Source organism: Colletotrichum tamarilloi, assembly GCF_030869305.1.
Source record: "Colletotrichum tamarilloi strain Tom-12 chromosome Unknown Scaffold_247.1, whole genome shotgun sequence".
NCBI lineage: Eukaryota > Fungi > Ascomycota > Sordariomycetes > Glomerellales > Glomerellaceae > Colletotrichum > Colletotrichum tamarilloi.
In genome coordinates this window covers 5,297-27,597 of record NW_026849630.1, presented here as the reverse complement: position 1 = coordinate 27,597, position 22,301 = coordinate 5,297, and the positions used below count along the sequence as shown (strand labels likewise).

The window sequence follows — 22,301 nt, the reverse complement described above, 5'->3', positions numbered from 1 at the left end:
CGATCCCAATACGAAGTTCGCGAACATCAGGGATATCCATCGGGCTCAAATCGAAGCGGGTGAAAAGGAGGTTATCACGGCTGAATCCAGCGACTCTGAATGCCCTAGTGAGGCTGGCAGCTGTATTGTAGTGGGTGTGGTTGAGGATCAATAGTTAATAGTAATGAGGAGGTTGGGTTGTGATCCCATCGTTTTTGTGGTGCCAGAAACAGGGGGGTGCCAGGAAGTGGGTATGTTGACTTACTGCGGCGACATCCAGTACGACGACCACCGATGCTCCATGTGCAGCTGTAATCACAACGCGTACAAGTCCGACGACCCCAACAACAAGCAAGGCAACTGCGATCAGCCTGGCGGATTCCATCTCGGATGCGGTTATAACTCGAGCGGAAAGTGCAAATAAGGAGGCGTGAGTGGCTGTTAGCATGAAGGATATGCTAGCTCATGGTCCATGGAGAGTGTAGGAGCCACAACGTTTGAGCCGGCGTGCCAAATTTTCACAGTTGCCAGTCTGTGTAATGGGATCGAGTGCTGGAGCGGCATAGACCCATGGCCATGAGGAATGAGGCGACGTTGATGTAGGAGTGGCGTGCATCTTAAGGAATCCAGGGTTCTTGAATAGATTCATATGACATCCTTCTGGGCCTCTTGTAAAGACGCCTGGAGCGAATCTACCTCCGCTGAACAACATTTTCTACCATCATGAGACGAGATCTAGTACTGGCCGAGTCATTTACGAAGGGAAACTACATGATATGTCACGGGCTGGTATCCCCAAGTCTTGGTCGCTTCATAGTCTTGATGTGAATGGAGTTCGGTGGAATGGCCAATAGAGAGGCTTGAGAAATGGTTTGCGTTCGACTCAGTTGGCGGGTAGACTATACTAATGCGGTTACAGACGTAGGGTTTAGCTCAGATTGTTATGAGGCTGACATCTTTAGAGTTAAGTGATTTGCGAAGCTTAGTTGAAAGCAAGTCGTAAGCAAAGGCAGAAGTCCTGTTCGACTAGGTTGTGAAGGTCATGTAATACGCGAACTTGCACTTAAATCTAATGACAAGGAGCGTACTCAGCTTGAGGTGATTCTTCGGCGGAGTTACGGACTCAGTCTATCCGGACAAGAACTGTCGTTATAATTGCGCGTCAACACTTTAAGTTTCCAAGTTCCCCTGGCACCGGTGGGATGCTTTCTGGAGTACGCTGCTGTTGATGAATTAGAGTTTGATTGCCGGTCTCAACGGCATAGGCCATGCTACCGACGGGATGGAAAGGAGGCAGAGCTCAAGAGGACACGACCTCGCTCGCCGCGGGCTGTCGCATCTTCTGCTCATCCAAACCTCTTCCGCCAAGACGAACACCCATCCGCATACGTGCACCAAACGCCAACAATGGTCGCCATCACCCTCCCGCTCCTCGCGGCCCTCGCAGCAACCCCGTCGCAGCTAGGCATCGTCTGCGCGCGCTTCAAAGAATCACTCGATCCATGGGCGCCCGTCGCCGCTTCCACCTACCTCTACTCCAAGGGCGGCGTTCCGCAGATGAACGACACCGTTCAACACTCTTCGTTCCGCTCCTACGTAGCCCTTCCCAATATCGGACGAGAAGGCCACACGCACCTGCACCACATCGTAAACAACTACGATACCCTCGACGAGATCATGATCTTCACGCAGGCGGATCCCTTTGACCTCATCGCGCCCGCTGTAAACACGACAGAGCAGATGGTGCAAAAGGCGATGACCGTCCCGGCCGACGACGTGACGCCCTTTAACGACGCGCTGTTCCACGATGTCGCGGACTGGGGCAAAGTCGACTGGAACAGCTCGGCACAGAAGCTGTGGATCACGGCTAACCAGATCAAGAGCCTGCAGCTTGCGCCGTACACGCCGGCGCAGTTTTGGACGATGGTGGTAGGCGGGGAGCATCCGCCGGCGATCCGGGCGATGCACGGCGGGACATTCGCCGTTCGGCGGGAGACGATACGGAAGCTGCCCAAGGAGGCGTACCAGAAGGCGCTGAACGAGTTTGAGACGGCGAATTCGACGAATCCGGAGGTTGGCTTCTTCATGGAGCGCATGTGGGCGCCGATGTTCGCTGAGAAGTACCGGTTGCCGAGCGTGCAGAATCCATGATGGTGTTCACTCCGGTCGGGGGTCCACGTGGGGTCACCCCTTGAGTTGACGGAAGCAAAACATGAAGAAATCAAGAGACTGCGAGCAATAGAGCAATAGGATTCTGCTATTTGGCCAAAAATGCAAAAGAACACTCCTCGACGGGGAATTGAACCCCGGTCCCCTGCGAATCGTTGGATCTTCAATGACAAGCAGATATCCTCACCACTAGACTATCGGGGATTGGTGGATGTTGACATCCAGTGATAGTTGGTTGGAGGAGAATTTGCCTAGCGGCTCTATATACCCACTTCAAAAGTTGCGCCCCCAACGCCGGGTCCCCCCATGCCCACGTCGATTTCCGGAAGATCTGCAATTTGCAAATAATTCCCAAAACTCATCCTTCGAAGAAATTAATTGACTAGGTATTCATCATCATGAGCGAGTAGCCCTCTGTTTTGGTGCGAATTGCACTATCCCAACATGAATACACCGGCGAAAAGCCCACCCATTCATTCTATGGGCGTCCCACTCAGTCGCCTCTCCGAAAGCGACATCTCTCCTTCTCATGCGTATCTCGATACCACTTCGTCGTTAAGACCTTGGTGCAACATTCGTTCCTGCACGGATACCTCTGTCTATTCTCGCGATTAAACGAGCACCCCTCGCGAAGGTGCTTGTTGCGGTTGCTCACACTTGAGAACGTCTTGGTGCATTGCGGTGTGAGACACTGGAGTCTATCGCCTCGGTTTCGGTGGTCGCGCGGCGTCGAGCGAGATGTCGTCGAACCTGCGGCGCTGCCGATGCTGCTGTTGAAGATATGAGCACGAGTCAACATTGGGACCAGGTGAAAAGCGGCCTACCTTAAGCTCGATGACGATACGTTCCGGCGGAGTTCAAGTGTGCTGAGCGACGAGAAGCTGCTCGACGGCGTGATACATGCGTCTGAGCCATGGGCTGGCGATTGTACTGTGAATGGTGAGGCAGAAAGCTCGCCAGTAGCTTGGCTGGATTGAACCGAGATGCCATGCATTCTAAGGTACTCTGCTAGTAGAGCACAGCAACGAAGATATCCCGGAGACGTAATAGTGAAGGTCTCGGTGAAGGCATTTGCCGATCCAGAGTGCAAGCCTAAAGGAATGTTAGTATACGACTCTTAAGCAGTGCGACGCTGCACTTACCCACGATCAGCGCAAGCACGATGGAGAAAGCCACCGAGAAGAGGAGCAGCATCGTGGTCGACGAGAGAACGTCCTCCCAGCCTCCATCAAATGATGACGAAGGAGCCGGCTGTCTGACGGTAGTTTCCTCAAAGCGTTCCATATGTAGAAAGTCCGCCCACACTAGATCATCGCGTTGGGTCGATGATCCGGCATAGGAGGCTTGCCCCGGTTGTGATCGGCCCGGTATCGTCTGGGCCTGAATACTACTGACTCCTACATGTGTTTCTTGGTCATCGAATGCCCTTTGTATAGCTGCAAGCCTAATTCCAGGCGATAAAATCTTTGACGGTATGGTCTCTTTGCGCTTCTCGAGTGAGATGAGGTTTTGAGCCAAGTCGTGGAAATGCGGCAGGTGTTCTGGGTCAAGTTGTGATGGTCTGTGACTTGACGGCGTGTATGCCCACATGCGGAATGCGAGCTCATCGAATAGGAGTTGCGATGATGCTGGTAGAATGGAGCGCCACCGGTCAAGGTCATCAACAAACCTAAATCAATGTTAGCTTTGGCATGCCTAGATGTAGGACTACGCATGAGGGTGCGCTCTTAGGCAGGGAATTGCGAGCAATGGCTTACTGTAGAGATAAGGAATCGTCACTGGAAAGCAACGTTAAATACGTGGCATTGGCCACCAGCAGTGCGTCGAAAACTTCCACAAGCGACGATGGCGGACTATCCTGCATCAGGCCACGGAACACACCAAGGCCACGATCCCAAACTGTATTAGAATGGACGTAATCCCCAGCTAAGTCGCGAAGTTCTTCGTGGTCCGAGCATTCGCAAGCCCCATGGAACTGAGAGCACAGTATCTCCATAGAAGAGACCAGGCTCTGCCCCAAGAGTCGCCGGCGGTGGCGAGAGCATCTCCGTCGGACTCGTTCTTTGGGGGCATTGGCCTCTCGATCGTGGCGGCGGCTACCTGGCACGCTGGTATTATCGGTATGATGGCTACTGGTCAGGCTTGGAATACCATTCGGCTGGATTCCAGTACAGTTCAGACCGGACGACACACGAGGCAATGCGGCGGTGGGAGTTGCCTCCATAATGCTCAAGCCTGCAAAACAGTCAAACGTGTCATCCGGAGCTGTCGACTGTGGAACGTCCATGACGCCAAACGCCAGCATAATTTCCATAATCTGTGTATTCTCATCAGAGACCGCGATGGCGATTGCCTCTCGTAGCCCCTCGGGTAGGGGTGTTCGCAGCAGTATCGCGCGAACAATTTCGGTCTGCCCCCAGTAGACTGCCGCCGAAAAGGGTGTCAAGACTACATGCTCTGTGCCGCCGCCCACCTCGTCGTCAGCGTAAACACCTAAAAAGGTGACCCCTTGCTGTAGAAGGTTCTCTGCTTGCTCAATGTGGCCAAGCCGTATGGCGACGTGAAGGGGGTCGTTGGTTATGTCTCGCAGGAACGGCCCGGGCTGGCTTGTGAATTTGTCTTTTGTTCGTGACGCCAGGTCTAGAACATAGCGATAGATGTCCAGTCGACGTCTGTCGAGCAATTCAAGGAGCAAGTCAGGATTTGTCTCCCACTCGACTTCACCAGTGCGGACAACAGGTTCGCATAGATCGTGTAAGGCAGTGAGATCACCAGCAAGGGCAAGCTCGGTAAACTTGGACGCCAAGGCTTCGAGGAACGCGTCATCCAGAACATCTGGGAGGAGACCTAGAGCGAAACAGGCGTCGAGGTCGTCCAAACCGGCATCTATGCTTCGTTGGTGCATGTCGTGAAGCTGACCGATAGATAGTATGCCACTCGATCGGTACGCTTCAGTGCCGATTCCAGCGAATAGTGCTCTGTCTAGGAGTAGGTCGCGGACGAGTAGACGAAGCTCGACTGTTGTAGGGTGCGATGGCGATACATTTTCCAGGTGGTGTAAGTAAGCCTTGAGAATTGCGTAGTTCTTCAAGAGATCGGTTAGGTCGAAAGGAGAGGGCATAGCAATAGCGAGTGATTGTAGTAGTGTTAAGCTCTGGTATTCAATCTCTATGGTTTTGGAAAGGCGGCTCTTGGAGACGGTGAACGCTGGCTGAGATGTTGGGGAGGAGTAGAGAGGTAGATAGACCCCTGAGCCAGGCGAAACTGCTTGGAATACTTCCCCGCTGTCACGACGAAGTTATACCTAGAAGTCAGCCAGTCTGCTCCCGGACATTCATGAAGTGCAACCCCAAGCGGGATGATAGCGACGCTGTACCTGAGAACAGATCACAATTGTAGGATCAAATGTATACAAAACTGTTTTAGGAATTGAAAAGTAAGATTGAAAAACACTGCTACATAGGGAACTTCATGATTCGAATCCTGATGAGACAAATGCATGGCGTACCTTTCAAACACTTCCGTGTAAGCGAAACACGGCGCATCATCGATAAAGTCATGGCTCATTGACGGCCCATTCGATACGAAGCTACTATTAGGCCATGATAGAGCCGCTGGGTGAGATTTGAGATTCTCATCGATATCGGCAAGGCGGAGGTTCAGACCTAGAGATGACAGAGACGCCATCTTCACGGCCTAGGACAGCATTGGCGTCAGGCAGTGGAGGCAGAGGATCAGGAGTCGGGGATTGCGTAAAGGTCCTCGCGCCAAATCAATGGGTGAGGAATATCCTCATATGCCAGCTTTGAGATATGAGGAGTGTGGTGAGACGTAAGAGAAGCCCGCCATGAAGCTGGGCGGCTTGGTATTGATGAAGGGATGCCTGGAAAGCGGCCCCGCGGATGAGGCTGACATGGTGCCCCGGAGGTGTGGTGGGTCCCCTGAATTTAGGAATCGGCGGCAGGTCACGCGCGGGGCGCCGTGGACGCTGTGACTGGGCACTAAACGTTGATTTGGAGTTGCCGGTATGCGTCGGTATGCGCGTCGAGAAACGTGATGCCGTGCAGATACGCTGCTTCAGGGCATCGGTTGGTATTGATTCGCCGCAGTAGTTGCCTTGTATAGACGACATTGTCTAGTGTGCTCTGCCTTGGCTGCCTCCATCGCGACATGTTGACGATTCCGACACCGACGTTAGGAACTGGTGCCCGCTACGATATGTAGCACGCAATGATGATGCATTCTAGGCAGACTTCTGCGCTATCGTGCATACAAACCAGTTCACGGGACTTGCTTCTCAGCCAAGGAGGAAGCGAGATACCTAAGAAGAAGAGAATGGCATATTCGTAAGTATATCAAGACGACATGAGACAAGGTACCTAGAGAGCTTCATTCTCGAACTCGCCAACCGATACGCTGGGATCCAGCGCTTACATAAGGCTCACGAGAAAGAGCTGACATAATCGGAGCACTTTAGACGCCAAATCGTGCAGACCCGCATGGCTGATTTCGGCTGCCTTTCATTGGCCAGCACCCGGTTAATTGAAATGCCCCACGACGCGACTCAACGCGTCTCCCCGGCGCCAGAATCCGTAGCAACATTTCCAACTTTCGTCTGCCCTCAACACTAAGCCCACGCAAGACTTTCCCATATCCACATGCTCACATAACGCCAACATGTTGCGACACGACTTCAACCGGATCGACCCCAAGAGGCGCAATGTCGTCGACCATCGCAAGAAGCAGTTTGCTTCCCCTGCCTACAAGGAACTCGAATACCCCCACAGACTCAACTTTTACACCGACGCGCCGACGGCCGACATTACTCTCGAACAATTCGAACAATGGGCCATTGACCGGCTAAGGGGTGCGTCTACCAGTCTTATCTCTGTCTCTCGCCGCCACTAACAACATCCTCAATCAGTTCTTGCCGAGTTGGAGGCCTGCGCGTTCCGCAACAAATCCCCCCAAGAAGTCGCGAACCACATGAAGCCGCTCCTCGACAAGTACCTCCCGCTCGAGTCCAACACCTCGCACTCGCCAAAGCTCTTCGCCCAGCGTCAAAAAGATCACTACAGTCACTTCATTCTCCGCTTAGCCTTTGCCCGAACTGAGGACCTCCGCCGTCGCTTTACTCGCGTGGAGACGATGCTTTTCCGCTTGCGATTCAACAGCGACGACATGAGCGAACGGGCGGCCTTTGTCGGTAGCCTGGATCTTGACTGGTGGGAAGCTGTTACCGATGATGAGAAGCGCGAGTACTCGTCCGAGCTGGCGGCCATGTCGCGCGGCTGGGGCAAGACGGCTTCGACAGAAGACGACACATGGTTCAAGGTTGACTGGGCCCGGGTCCCGGAATTGGTGGAGCAGCGCAAGGTGTTCTTGAAGGCAGGCAAGGCGTTTGTACCAGGGAGAGAACAGGCCAGCATGGTGAACGGAGAGTTCGTCTCGCGGTTGGAGAGACAACTAGAGGTGGGCTCACGACCCGGCCACAGTGTCTGGCGAATACTGACGTTGAACAGCTTACCGCACGCGCTCTTCCCCGACTCGACGAAGACGACCGTCTGACCCCGATCCTCGACCACCTCTCCAAGAACTTCATCACACCAGACAGCTCATACAGCTCAAATACCGGCGCCCCGCCCGGCGCCGAGATCACCGCCCGTAACATTGACAACCTCTCACAACACTTCCCCGCCTGCATGTCGCACCTCCACCGCTCACTGCGCCGTGACGCCCACCTCAAGCACTTTGGCCGCCTGCAATACTCTCTTTTCCTCAAGGGCATCGGCCTGAACCTCGAAGAGTGCCTTGTCTTCTGGAGGCAGAGCTTCCGTAACATCACAGACGACACATTCAACAAGGAGTATCGTTACAACGTGCGTCACGTTTACGGCGACGTCGGCGGCGACTCGAACCGTCGCGGAGGTGGCTACAGCCCGTTCAGCTGTCAGAAGATCCTGACCGAGCACCCGCCCGGCTCGGGCGAGGCCCACGGCTGCCCCTACCGCCACTTCAACTTGGAGAACCTGACCACTCTGATGCAAGGCATGGGTGTGAGCGACCGAGCCACATTGCAGGGCGTCAAGGAGGATAAGGAGAACCAAAAGTTCCATATGGCGTGTAATCGGTACGTCTCAATGCTCCGTTTTGTTTTCTACCGTTTTTGGAGACCATTGGCTAACATGCCTCCAGCGTTTTCGAGCACTTGCACAAGCAGGAACTTAAAAAGGCAAAGGACGAGGGCGTGTTCACGTCTGCACAACTCGAGACAATCGTCCATCCCAACGAGTACTTTAAGCGCAGCTACCTCCTCAAGAACCTCGACAAGGCGACAGATGTCAAGATGGAGGGGTGAGCGTAGCCTGATGCCTCATAGTAATAGTATGCCTTGTGACTCACGACAGAGTCTCCTACGGCCAGTGGTTCGAGAGTTTTCTCTCGAGGCAGGGACTTAGCTCGAGCAAGCGTACAGCTAAGCTTTTCTGCCACAAGGCTTGTGTTGATAAGCTCGCCGACGGAACATACCTGGGGGTGGGAAGCGGCTGCCTCACTAACGAAGCGTGTGGCTTGATGAAAGAGATGGGTTCCACGACGGTCTGGACCCTGTTGCCAGCGAAATGCTGCAGCAGAGAGTGTCGGAGGAGGAAGGCGTTGGATAATGATGGCAAATGTCTTTTCGCGAAACTACCTTGTGGCGATAAATCGGCGTTTATTCTACTTTAATTTTTTTGATGAAGGATTGGGTAGGGTTCGCGAACGCGCGGGCGGGAGGGAAACTTGATGTCATGGTTTAGGTTCGTTTCTTGCGGAAAGTGTAGTTCGAGGACAGCAGAAAGGAAGAGCCATCCGAAGTATTCCTTGTCTCTGAGTGAAAGGCTTGACATCTCCCACGTGTCCCGCCGTGTCTCGTTTCAAAAAGGAGACGGTGAAGCAGATGGAGGAAGAAAGCCCAAAGCTGGCCAATGTTTCCGCCTTGATCGGAACCAGAGAGACCGACGAAGGAAGCTCTCCGTCGGGAACAACCCATCGGTCTCGTTCCCGTTCTCCTTGTCATGATCAAGCTCCCTCCTCTCCCTCCCATCTCTTGCCTTTGTCTTTTGCTCTCGGCTCGCTCGGTGACTTGACGGAAGTTTGAGGTTTCACGATCACGATCGGACTAATGCTAGACTCGCGGACCATACCGTGGTGGATTTACTGGGGTTGAGAAGGGCGGAAAATGACTAAAAAACGGGACCGTTTGTGTTTGGTTTCTGCCTTTCAACTCTTTTGGGAGGGGACTGACAAACAAAGAAAGGTCATGGACCTTGGGGTTGGATTGTGTCAGAGAGAGACATACAGAGACTATCTAGGTCTAGATTCAGGTCGACTCTGCGGAAGTTCCCCTTCTACACTACCTAAAGCATCACTCCTCCAACATGAAGTGCTCTTTAGTAGGGAGCCAGGGAGAAGAAACAAGCCTTTTGCTGCGAGCTGCGAGTTTAATTGGAATAGCCTTCATGAAAGCTGGGTAAGGGTAAGTCTTCAGAGAAGGGGCGTGCGAGCGTGCATGCGGGCAGACGGTCTTGTCTGTTCCTGTCCGTCCGTCTGTCTGGGAGTGGTTATCTAATGGAAGCCCCGGATGCCACGGCACTCTCGGGCATCACGAGATGCGGACCTGCTCGAGAATCCGCGGCGTCTGGTGACAGTTTTATGGTTTCTTTAGCATGTCGCCAGGCAAGATCATCACAAATCCCGAAGCAGCTGGCGCGGAGCCGGGTGCTTTTCGTTCGTGCACGCGGGAGCGCTTGCAGGTCGAATCAATCCGATGTGAACATCTCTTCTCAATTCTCTTGCGGGCTTGTCATTTGCTCGGGAGGCTTCAGGGATGTGTTTGCGATGACTCTCTACTATCCCCGATGGCTGTTTACTGGCACGAAACGTGTGATCACCCGCTTGGACTATGGTTGCCCTCTGCCTCGGATCTCCGTCTGGTCTCTCCGTATGGTATCGTGAGGCCTCCCCTGCAAGTGGGCAGAATTTGGTGGACGAGACCAGACTTACAGAGTCCGGGCTGGAGCTGGGGCGATAGGGCTACCCACGGCTTTTGCGGGAGGTGACATTCTGTCTGGAGACCATTTGATGATAATTAGACATGACTCTCAATGACATTCCGCTGCAAGTTTGGTCCTGGACTCCTGGTGCGACCACAGAATCCAACGCAGTAACGCAGCATTAAAACAGAGTTTCTGCTTTGCATGTGGACCGGTCCAGAACGCTTCCCCCGACCTCTGGCCCCTGGTCTGGCCGTAGAGCGGTCTAGACCACCTCTCTTTCTGTCCCCTCAAGGCCTCAATACTCGTCAAACACCCTGGGCTGGCGAACCGTTACACAGGAGCAGGAGCTTGTCTGGACTGGGGGGATGAGCTTGGTTGCTGGCTTCCTGCAAGGGCTGTAAACTCGCTCCTCCAGGGTCCGGAACGCGAAAGACGCGCTCGGAAACCGGTTGCTGCTGTGTATTTTGCATGGTGAGCCAAGGGGCCCTGGGCATGGAATGAAAAGCCGGGTTTTGACGGTGAGGGAGTGAGCATGCAGGGCACGATGCTCGCTCCAACTCTAGAGAAGTTCATCCGCCCCATCTGAAGGCTTAGGCCGGAGAGATTCCAGACTCCTCACGTTCGCGATGCCGAGGGAGGGGTCTCGAATCCAAGGTCGGGCTCATCTTTTTTTTTTCTTCTCTCTTGGTCGATTCTCCACCATAACCTCGGCGTGGAGATCGAGCTGAAGCGTGCATTGGCAAACCTCAGTTGAGGCCAGCCAGCTAAGGCAGACGAAGAAAAAGGAAACAGCCCGAACGCGGCTCTGCTCTCCTGATGCTCTGTGCCAACGACGACAGTTCTTTGCGGGGGTGAGTGCTGTGTGTGTGTCTGCGTTCGACCGAGATCTAGACCTGGTGGTGTATCTCTAGAAGCTATTCACAAATATCGGGGGGCAAAACGGACGGACATGTGTTGCTTGACGGTTTTCCACTATTTCGTATGCAATAACCGATAACACGCCTATTCCCCATCGTGGATGGCATCGTGGGGTGCAGACCAAGAAACATCGTGGCCTTGGTTCTTCGTCCCCTCCCCCTCCCCTCCCCTCCCCTACGGAAATTTCATACCAATCTTTTTCGGATTCCGTTTTCTTGAGGACCCTACCTTGCCTTGGATGGGGACTAGGGCGTGTGCATTTCCACGAAAGCGCCGCGCCGCAACACAAAAAGGGCTGGACTGTACCAGAACGAAATCAGAACCAGGCACTAGCACAGAAAAACCAGGGAAAACGGAGACCCCTCCTCGAATTGGGGGAACGGTTCACTCATGCACAATGAGGTCAGTCGTTCCCTCTCAGAGTCTCACACCCCCAGCGGCCAGACCCGTCTCGACCTCTCACTCACCTCACCCACCCGCCTCCCGGACATGGGGATATGGTCCTCAAAGAGGGGCCGTAACGTACACCCTTCCGTTCGGTCTGGTCTGGGCCCCTTTTCCTTTCCTCTCACGGAACCAAAGACGTGTGCATCTTCAACTTCCGAGGTTGACGGTTGATCAGAACGCTAGGGAGGCTGTACACTATGCAATGGCAAGCTGCGTACTTTAGCCTCGGACGATGAGATGAGTGCATCTGCTCACCACAACCCGGATTTCTTCCCCAGATGGGTTGGCTTCCCACGCACCACACCGCATATGATGACCCCGGAAAGAGAAGAATCAAGGATCTAAGAAAAGTATCAGGGTCCCCTCCCTTCTAGACTTCTAACCCAACAGACAGTCTACAGACAAGACCCCTTGTTTCTCCGGGCGACGATGTAGGGGAAGATGGGGGGAGCGTGCTGCGTGACGGTAGTCTGTACCATCTCGAGATAGTTGACCATCCTGTTCTGAGCAAAACTACGCGGTGAGAAAATGCACACACCCCATCCTCTTCACCCGCTCTACGAAGTCTGTATACCAGCAGTTATCCTGCGTCGTAAGACCCTTTGGACCCCGTCGACCCTTCAATAAACCCCTAAGCCCCGAAATGCTGCGAGAAGTGCACCACCCTGCCCTACCCTACCCTAGTGCATCGCGGCCTGGACTAAACAGGCGCATAGCACAAAATGTCTTGGAATAGCAACGCCCAGTGATGTCGGCTACGCGTCTGTGTGATGCCTATGACGCCAGACCGGGACACCGGGTGACGAAATCCCGCGTTTGTTTGGTGTGTTAGTGTCTCTCAAGTTTATTCGGTGGCCCCCCCCCCCCCGGTCACTCTCGGATTAAAAAACGTCAGCGTGCCGGTTGGTTGGTTTGACACTTCGGAATGGTGGGAGAAGGACTGAACAAGACAGGGATATGGATTCGAGGTTGGGTGTCAGGTGTGTATAGCGGTGTAAGAGCAGAAACAGCGTTGAGAAGTTGGGAATAGTTGCATTTCGCTGGGTGAAAAGATCATCGCGCAACATTGGGGGGCACTGCTGAGGTTGTCTCACTCCATCGCCCATCACCTCTTCCATGGCGATTTTCAGCGCGGGGTTATGCCCAAGAATGACCAAAGCATCACGACCCATTCTCAGCCTTGGGCTCTTCTTGAGCAACGTCCACGGCACATACTTGTTTGGTAAGAGATGTAGTGAAAGATCGACTCTAGAAACCCGACCTCTGGCCTCTGACAAATCCGTTGCCGTGGACCCGACCGAGTGGGTTGACTTGTCCTCGGGCACAAGGCTTGCGCGGCGGCGCCTCCCTAGACACGCACGACACGCACTTAGTGCCCTGCCCGCGCGGCCAAGTTCATGGAAATCGTAACGCTCAAGAGAGACATCCAACACCGAAACTTGAAGCTATTCGCTTCGCGAGGTCACCATCTCTAGCTAACCCGTCTCACCCGTCTCATCCGTACCGGTTCGACCAGCATGTCGGGTCGCGCAGGCATTGCTTCGCAGATACCAGATACTAACTATGCGCAATTCCCAACTAAACCCCTCGGCCGTCGTCATTTGGTGGCCCACTGACGCTGTTAGCTGCGAACCAAGGGGTCTCTTTTCCATCCCTAGCATGAACCAACACGGGCGTATAGTGTTAGCATTGACGACATGATGAACGGCGTAACGGCATCCTGAGCCTCACGACCAAAGCCTTCAGAGCTGCGACGCCGAGGCCCCGGGTGGCCGAGGCTGTTCCAGATCAGCGGGATTCAGCTAACAAGAAGGGTTTCGGGGAGCCAAGTGGAGTTGGGAATGCGATGGCGAACACGACAATGCGAATGCCGAGAGAAAAGATCACGCCGCGGACTCGGCCGGTGGTTTTTCTCGCCGGCTACGGATCGGTTGCCGTGTTCGGTAAGTTAGTCATCGAGCTTTGTTGAGAGGCTTCACTACTAAGCCACAAGCCTCGGAGCTTCGGAGTTTTCTTGGCAATCGCTTCCATAGGCAGATACGGATACGTGATACGTGCAACGAACCATACAACACGGGCCCCCTTTCTTGATGGTGTTCCAGAAGCGAACGATCGAGACTGATAGGATGCGGTCAGGACAGGCCGAGGGAGCGGTAGGACCACCACTCTAAATCGCCGGATGAAAGACGTCTCTTGGCAGTAAACGATGCCATCACCGTTTCTGCTTACGTGTGTGCTCTGGGCGACGCGGATGAGAACCCCGGAGCCGATCATCCCCGGTCCCACGCTATTGGCTTGCGACTAAGAGTAGACTTGACATCATTCTTGCGGCGTGCCTACGAGATGCCCCGCTGACCGCTTGTAGAGTCTAGATCTATACTGCACCAACCAGACAACTCTGCAACACCTCGTCGTACTGGTGATAGGCGTACGTTTCCCTACACAGTATAATCTTAGTACACCTAGATCTAGCCAAGACGTGATTCCTCATGTTAAGGGATAGGCATTCGCAAGCGCAACGAAACATGACAAGAACCCCTGGAGCGAGGTGGCACAAAAGAAGGAATAAGGATACCAAGAAATGCACGAGCAAAGTCAAACATCAGGGCAGATTGGCAGAACCACGATTCTAGGTAGTATGCTATGCATCCCCATGAGTCGAGATTCGATTATCTACAACATGATGACATGCCCTTTCTCCACTCCCACCATCCATTTTTCTGTTATCATCACCCGGCACGGCAACGACTTCCCCGTGAACGATGGCCGTTCCCGCCGCCGGTGGGATCAATGATTTGACGGGGGAGACTACAAGCTACCGTATCCGATGCCATGTGCCGGCACGGGCAACGGCAACGGACACGGGGGGAAGAGAGGAGCGGCCAAGCGGTGCCGTGATCTTGACTCGTGCGAGATTGCGAGACGGTGGGTGAGCGACATTCTGACACTGACAGTGCCGTGGTCCGTGGAGAAAAACCTTGAAGAATTGCGTGGACAGGTGGGAACCGTCAACCGCAATGTGACAGGTTGTCCAATCTATCCGTACGATTTTTTAATTGCGGCAAGTGGAGTTCCCCGGCATGGTTCCGAATAGCATCATCATCCGCGAAGCCAAGACAAGGGGAAAACATGCAGACGCACGACTTGTCTCCGCGGATTTGGACGTACTCCGTACCAGGGATCGTCTTCTCTCTCAACCTCTCAAAGTCTCTCGCTTAACGATTTTGTTGAAACAAGAACGTATCCATCAGCCCACACACGTCAAAGAGTTTGAAAGCCCGCATCTCCAATCCCCACAATCGACGAGATTGCAGTCCGACGTCTTTCTTGAGCCCCGGAGAAAAGACATCTTACGATAAGGAGCATGGCCCCAACATCAGACCACCGAGCTGTCAAACGCTGCATGTGCGCGGCGCGGGTACGCTGGGGATGCTGGAGATTTTGCTTGGATCATTCCGTCATGTCCGCTCCGTGGCAGCCGGAGCCGGTTTCTCGCGAGGAAACCTTGGCCCAGGCGCCCCTGGGAGACCACTCATGAAGCGGCTTTCGGGTTGTAAAGGACGACCCCGTGTGTGTGTGTGTGATGGTATTGATGACGATGATGTATCACATCAGACGATTAAGTCGATTCGAGCACATCGTACCAGAAATCCGGAAACGGAATGTGTGATGAGATGGAGATTGGCTTGGTATCAGTGCCCAGACAGATGCACAGATAGAGATGTGGACGGGGCAGATGCGCAGATGCAAGGCCAAGAAATTATGATAGGAGCGTTATGAACCGTGTCTCAATCCAAATGTGCGGCCGTTATAGACAAATTACGGTTGTCAAAATGATATCGAAAACGAGGAAACCAAAATGGGTATATTCTCGTTATTGCATCTTTTTCTCATCTCGAACGGTGCAATGGGTCAATTGGGTCCGTTATTTCGCATAATAAACGGATCAAGCTGGCCTGAGCTCCGTCATTGATGCCGTTCATGATGTTTGCTACTCGTCAGGCACAAAAACGTCAAGGTGTAGGAAGGAAAGGGTGTGCCGGCAACGTCGGATGGGGGTGTGTAGATGTGCCCAGTCCGTTTTCGACGTGAGACTTGTGGGACGTACGGAGTAGACGGAGGCTGGTTGGTCAATGGCCGCCAACCTTGGGATGGCTGCCCGAGCCGAACGGTGACAGCTTGCTTCCCCTTCCTTTCACTCTGTACGGAGTAGTGTAGGATGCCAATGAAGACGACGCTGAGCCGTATGGGCCGAAAGGGATCACTCCCGAGGATGTTGCATCTCTAGCGACGAGATGCAGCGGTAGGCGAAAGCCACGATAACCACATCATCTGCAGACTGCAAGCCACCGTGATAGACGCGAAGCTACGGTACCTTCTGTCCGGGGGTTCCGTCCTACCTTCGCCCGCACCGTTCTTCCGGCCCCTTCTCCCTGCCGTCAATCTTCCGTCTCAAGGCCACGTCCGAAGCCACGCAACAAACACAAAGTGAACGGCGCAGCCGGCATATGCGAGACCCGGATCTACCTACCTTATGCACCGGGGGTTGCTTACCCTTGGTGGCGGTGGTTGTTTGGCAGGACTGCAGGACTGCAGGACTCACCGGAACAGCCTCGATTCCTGTATGCAGGCCCTTGCCGGGGAAAAAGCAGTAGTTTGTTTCTTCACACAGCCTCAATGTCTCCCTGCCCGACTGTACGCATGCTCAGTACGAGGAGCCCTGCGTGTCTTGGATTTCTCCGTTCAACTCAAAAGAGAACAGGGTGGTGAGCAGGGGAGGGTCTTACTGGCCTCACTTTTGACCTGCAAAAGAACCCAATCGTCTCGCAAGAAGGGAACACCTAACCCAACAAACTCGTAGTCGGCCTGGAATCAAAGAGGGACCCTGGACTTATGGAGAAGGGGCATCACCGCCCTCTGCAATTTGCATTGCCAGTGACACCAGATAACCACAAACAAGCTCTTTACCGAGTGTCTACCCTCTCGTATGCAATTGAACCTTCAATTCAAGTTCATAGCTCGTTGCTCCGTAAAAGAATGACCAGGTATGTAGAACAGGGCTGGCAGGAGAGGCTATCGGTATCTCAGCTGCTCAGCACCCCCGACTCAGCTGGTATGGTTATCAAACCAATTCTTTTCCCCACATGATCCGAACACGCCCGTATCCAGTGCATTTTTACGATGATCATTTCCCTCCTCTGCCAGAGTTTGAACGTTATCTTGCGGAAATCTCACCCCCAAGGGACCCCAAATATTGACCAGGGGTTCTTCTTCTGTCGCACAGCTTGGCACATATTTGCACTCAACCTCCAAGGCGAGAAAAAAGATGATGGGGCGCGCAGGAAGGAAACATGAGAAGTGAGGCTCCGGCAAGTCGGAAAGAATCTCAATCTGCACGCCTTGACGAAGAGTTCCAAGGAAACCCCATATGGTGGCCCCCTCCTCCTCGGAATGGCCCCAAAATTAGCAACACCAGATGCAAGCAATCATGTAATATCCATACGAAGCTCCTCACATATCACCAACAATCCATTCTACGGAGTACTTCGCTTGCTCTCGCTGCAGCACAGGCCAGGACCCCGAATAAATCTCGTGAGCTGGGGTCCTGCGGCCTGTAGCCTGCCAGACTCTCGCTCCCTTAGTGTCGATCATTTGTGCCCATCTATCTCAAACCAGGACAGAATCCCCGTCTCCAGAATTTAGAGCCGAGTCAAGAAACTCTAGTCTATTACCACACTCTTTCAATGTGGGTGATGGTCGCAGTCTATCTTGGTCGTATTATGTTACTACGCAAGTACGACTTCCCGAGAGTGATTTAATAAACTAATAATAACCCCCCCTAGTTAAGGTAAGAGTCCTGTATATAATAGTAAGTACTTAGTTATTAATAGATCCCTAGGTAAATTTTTAGCTAATTAGGGGCTAGAAATATTTTACTATATAATCGCTTTACTACTAATTTAAATATTATAAGTTTTATAAAATAAGGGAATATATTACTTTACGCTTTACTAAATTATTTTAAAAATATTTTTTAATTATATCTCCTCTTAATTATACTAAAATTTGCTTATTATAACCGACTTTATAGAATTATTTTTATAAGACTTATTTATTATATATAATAATAATATTATTTTAATACCCTTATTTTAGTAAAATAAATTAAATTTATTATAAAATATTTAAGAAAATTTAGATTATAATAGCGTATTTACTTTGTATTCTAATTTTTATAAATATTAAGCTCTTATTTATAAAAAGTTAATTAAATAAGTAAGTATTATATAAATTAAACCTCTATATTAAATATTAATATTATATTTAGGTTATAAATAATAATTCTAATAATTATATTATTATTTTTAATAGCTTAAATATCCGTATTAAAACTTAAAATAATCGAGGTATTATTATAATATAATAGCTTTAATATACGGCCGGTATACCTAAGTTTCCTCTAACTATTAATAATAGAGTTACGCTTATTATCTTAACTAAAGCTTTATTTATAAAAAAAATCGAGCGGCTATAGGATATAGTATATTTAACTTTTTATTTTTTAATATTAAGAATTATTAAAAAATAGTAGATTTAATATAATACTTAACGAAGTATTATTAGTTTTTTAATAACTAGTATTATTTTAGGAAATATACTTATAATGCGATATTATTATACTTATTAAAGTAATAAAGCCTATTTATATATACTCTATAACGATTTTTATTATATAATTATTTCAAAGGACCTCGTTAAGAAGTATAATATACTACGAAATAGAATTAAAATATTTAATATTATAAAAAAAGTTATTAGGTAAGTGCGGTTATTTAAAAAAATATTTTAAAAACGTTTTAAAAACGTTTTAAGAATATTTCTAATCGTTTTTTTTTTAAATAAAGTACTATTTATATTATATACGCTAGATTTAAAAAAAGCGTTATATATTAAGAATAGAATATAATATACTTCTTTAAACTAAAAAAGATATAATATAGTATATATATAAGATTACTTAATAAAATAATATAAATAACTTATAAAAGACTTAATAAGAGCTTATTAATCTTTAATAATAGATCTTATTATACCGAAATTCGTATCCTTTATAAAAACTTATAAATTACTATTTTTATTTAATTTTATTAGAGTAGAAATATTATATATAATATATTAAAGTAGCTATTAATAAAACGGATGCGTAATTTATAAAAGAAAGGGGTTAAAAATACTATATATTTATATTAAATTATTAAAAACGTCCTATTTATAATAAGCTTATTAAATATTTTATTAAGGGATAAAGCTAAGTTATTATTAACTAAATAAAACTTATTTTAAACTACTACCTAAACTTAAAGTAGTAAAGTATTTTATTAAATATTAATATTTTATTTTAAAGGATATTAAAATAATACTATTTATTATCTTAACGTCTTATAATAAATATAACTATTCTCTACTATTACTAAATAAAACTCTAAAAGCTATTATTTAAAATATTTTTTAAGTTCTCTAGAGAATTAATAAACTAAGTACGAGTTTAAACGCCTTTCTTCGATCTCCTTAATTCTAGGAATTCCTAACTAAGAATAAGGGGTAAATAATTATAAATATTTATTAAAGCTTTATAAAAATAAACTTTTTATAATATATTATTTATAAATAATAAATTCTTTTATTTTTTAAAAGAAGTTAGACCTTAGCTCTTATATTATAGTAATAAAAAAAAGTAAATAAGCGAATATATATAAGTTTCTTTATAAATATAAAAAAATAGCTATTTTAATATTATAATAAGTATATAATATATCTAGTATACATACTAATTTAATACTAATTATATAGTTATTTACTTTTTTTAAAAATAAGTAAAATAATAAAAATTCGATAATATAAAGTTATTTATAGTTAATATAAACTATAAATATATAAAAAGTATAGGTTAGTAAGAAATTATCTAGGGCTAATATAGCTAAAATAGTAAAAAAGGTATATTATAACTTTAAAAATATTCTAAAATATTTCTTAACTTTTATTTTAAAATTACTAATATATTACTTATAAAGCTCTATTTCTTATATAGGTTTATATAAATATTAAAATTATAAATATATATTACTATATATTTCGAGCTATATTTAATATTTTAAAATAAAAATATTAAGTTTAGGTTTAATAGAAATATGTCTATAGAACTAGCTTTTTTAAAGTTATTTTAAATTAAGTAAATATAGTAATTAAGGGCTTAGGTAAATACCTTATTAAAAAGTTTAACCCTTAATAAACATAGCTTACGTAGGTCTAAAACTATATATATTTATATTACGTATATTTTAAAAAAAGTATTAAAGAACTCCTAGGTAAAAATTATTCTCGTAATATAAACTCTACTTATAATATATTAATATCTCTTTTAAAATATTAAATAGTACCTAACTATAACGAGCTATATAATATAATTTATTATAAGTATTATATTTCACTATATATAGCTTATAATAAAAATATTTTAAAAATATTTTAAAAACGTTTTCCTCTTTCGAAATATTTTTAAAATATTTCTAAAATATTTCTTATTAATACCTCGCCCGATTAATAATAACTTATTATTTTATAAAAAACTTTTTATAATATACTAACTAAGTAAAGTATAAACGCGAACTATATATTATAACCGGGTTTTATAATAAAATAACTAAGGTTTTAATAAAAGACTAGCTTTTAATATTTAATAATATAAATATAATCGAGATCTTTTACTTAGTTTTATATATTTAAACTAGCTAATATCTCCTTTTATTTACTATAATTAATAAGTACGTATTAATAATTAACTATTATAAGTATTAACTAATTTTAATAATACTCGTAATTAAAATTAGAATTTAATATCGTAGGATTTTATAACGTATTATAAGTATATTATAACTTTATATTAAAATATTAGTATTATAAGCCGTTTTTAGTATTTAATATAACGTTAGAGTATATTTAAAATACGCTTTAATAAATACTTATTAACTATTAAATTAAAAAAAAAGTAAGAGATTAGGCTAAGAGTTTATAAACTAATATTAAAGAATTATTTCGTACTTAATAAAGAACTTGTAAAAATTTAGTTACTAATTAATAAAGTAGTTCTTAAAATAAAAACTTTAATAATTTTAATTTTAATAATTATAATAATCTTAATAATACTTAATTTTAATATAGAGTAAGTATTTTATTTTTTAGAGTATTTATTTTATTAAATAAAAATTAAAACCCCCTAAGTTCCTTAGTATTTTATAGCGGTTTATAAAAATAAACTACTTAATTATAAACGTAAATAAATATAAATTATTTTACGTTTAAAAAATAATAATTAAGGATTAATAAAATTTAAGAAAATAAAAAATAAAAAAAATAAGAGTTTAAGTTTAAATAAAAACGTAAAAAGCGTAAGTTTTTAATAAACTAGGCTTATAAAGAGTATAAGTTTATTATAAAATAAGATTACTTAAATAGGGTAATAGAGGTAAAAATAGTACTTAATTAATAAAAATAGGAATAGGAAATAAGCTAATAAAAAAAAAGCTCTTAAAATATTTTTATATTTATTTCTTTTTTAATTTTATTCTTATTACTTATTTAAGGAGTTTAAAATATTTCTTTTATAATATTAATATAAAATATAAATTAATATTTATAATATTTTATTAAATTATAAATAGAAATATTTTATAGGTTTTTTTAAATATTAATTATAAAAGAAATTATTCTTTTAATAAAGTAATTTACTTAAGCCGTATTATATATTATATATTAAAAAAAGCTAAGTATATTACGCTCTATGCCTAATTACTAATTAAAATAACTCCTAACTTTTTATTACTTATTTAAAAAGCGAGTTATATTTATTTTAATATATATAAAACTTATTAATATTAGTTTATATAAATAACTAAATTTTATATTATATATTCCTTTTTATTAAAGGTTAGGGGGCCCCTTATATATTCTCTTATATTTATAATATAGCCTATATTAAAAGGATTTTTAACTCCATAAAATATAATTTTTAAACTAATATTAATATATTAAATCTTAATATCCGTATTAGCCTAGCTATTTATAGCGTTTATATTATTAGTTCGCTAGATTTTATACTATAAAAAAGTATTATATTACTTTTTAAATATATTTATATTAATTATATTATTTAAAATATTAAGGAAGCTTAAGAAATATATAAAGTTAAAGTAATAAACCGGTACTTTAAATAGCTTTTACAAGACTTTTTAAATAATAATAATACTTATATAAATAGAAAGATTATATTAAACTTAGTTATTTATATAGGCTAGTACTAAGAAGTTTTATATATATTAAAATAAATAAAACTTACTTTATAAGTAAAGAATAGAAAGTTAAGAATTATTAATAAAAGGAAAATAATAGTTAAGTTAATTAACTATTTTAATTAGGAATTAAGTATAGAGCGTATTATATTTAGTTTTTTTAATACGTAATATATAATATAGTTTTAGTAAATTGCTCTATTAAAAAGAATAAAACTAATAAAAAGTAGTTTATAATAATAATAAATTATTATAATTATATTAAAAAAAGTAGTTAAGTAGATATTATTATAATTTATTTTTCTTTAAATATTTTAAATATATAATAAAAAAAGCTTTGTTTATTTAAAATTTATAAAAGCTTAGATTATTAACTTATTTAAAGTTTATAAGTTTTAAATAAGTA

General features: G+C 45.2%; 4 protein-coding genes across 4 annotated transcripts; 3 read left to right on the top strand and 1 right to left on the bottom strand.

Annotated features, from left to right (window-relative positions):
- Positions 1-280: 280 nt before the first annotated feature.
- On the top strand, positions 281-403 carry CTAM01_16683 (uncharacterized protein; the record flags this gene model as incomplete). The annotated part of the gene is made up of 1 exon (XM_060532675.1): positions 281-403. One exon carries the CDS (start codon positions 281-283, stop codon positions 401-403), a length of 123 nt encoding a protein of 40 aa, XP_060372750.1.
- Positions 404-1,386: 983 nt separating this feature from the next.
- Positions 1,387-2,130, top strand: CTAM01_16682 (uncharacterized protein; the record flags this gene model as incomplete). The annotated part of the gene is made up of 1 exon (XM_060532674.1): positions 1,387-2,130. One exon carries the CDS (start codon positions 1,387-1,389, stop codon positions 2,128-2,130), a length of 744 nt encoding a protein of 247 aa, XP_060372749.1.
- A 716-nt stretch (positions 2,131-2,846) lies between these two features.
- Positions 2,847-5,269, bottom strand: CTAM01_16681 (uncharacterized protein; the record flags this gene model as incomplete). Its single annotated transcript, XM_060532673.1, has 4 exons — positions 2,847-2,918; positions 2,993-3,240; positions 3,291-3,817; positions 3,906-5,269. 4 exons carry the CDS (start codon positions 5,267-5,269, stop codon positions 2,847-2,849), a joined length of 2,211 nt encoding a protein of 736 aa, XP_060372748.1.
- Positions 5,270-6,825: 1,556 nt separating this feature from the next.
- On the top strand, positions 6,826-8,506 carry CTAM01_16680 (eukaryotic and archaeal DNA primase; the record flags this gene model as incomplete). Its single annotated transcript, XM_060532672.1, has 4 exons — positions 6,826-7,015; positions 7,073-7,620; positions 7,671-8,278; positions 8,344-8,506. 4 exons carry the CDS (start codon positions 6,826-6,828, stop codon positions 8,504-8,506), a joined length of 1,509 nt encoding a protein of 502 aa, XP_060372747.1.
- Positions 8,507-22,301: the final 13,795 nt, after the last annotated feature.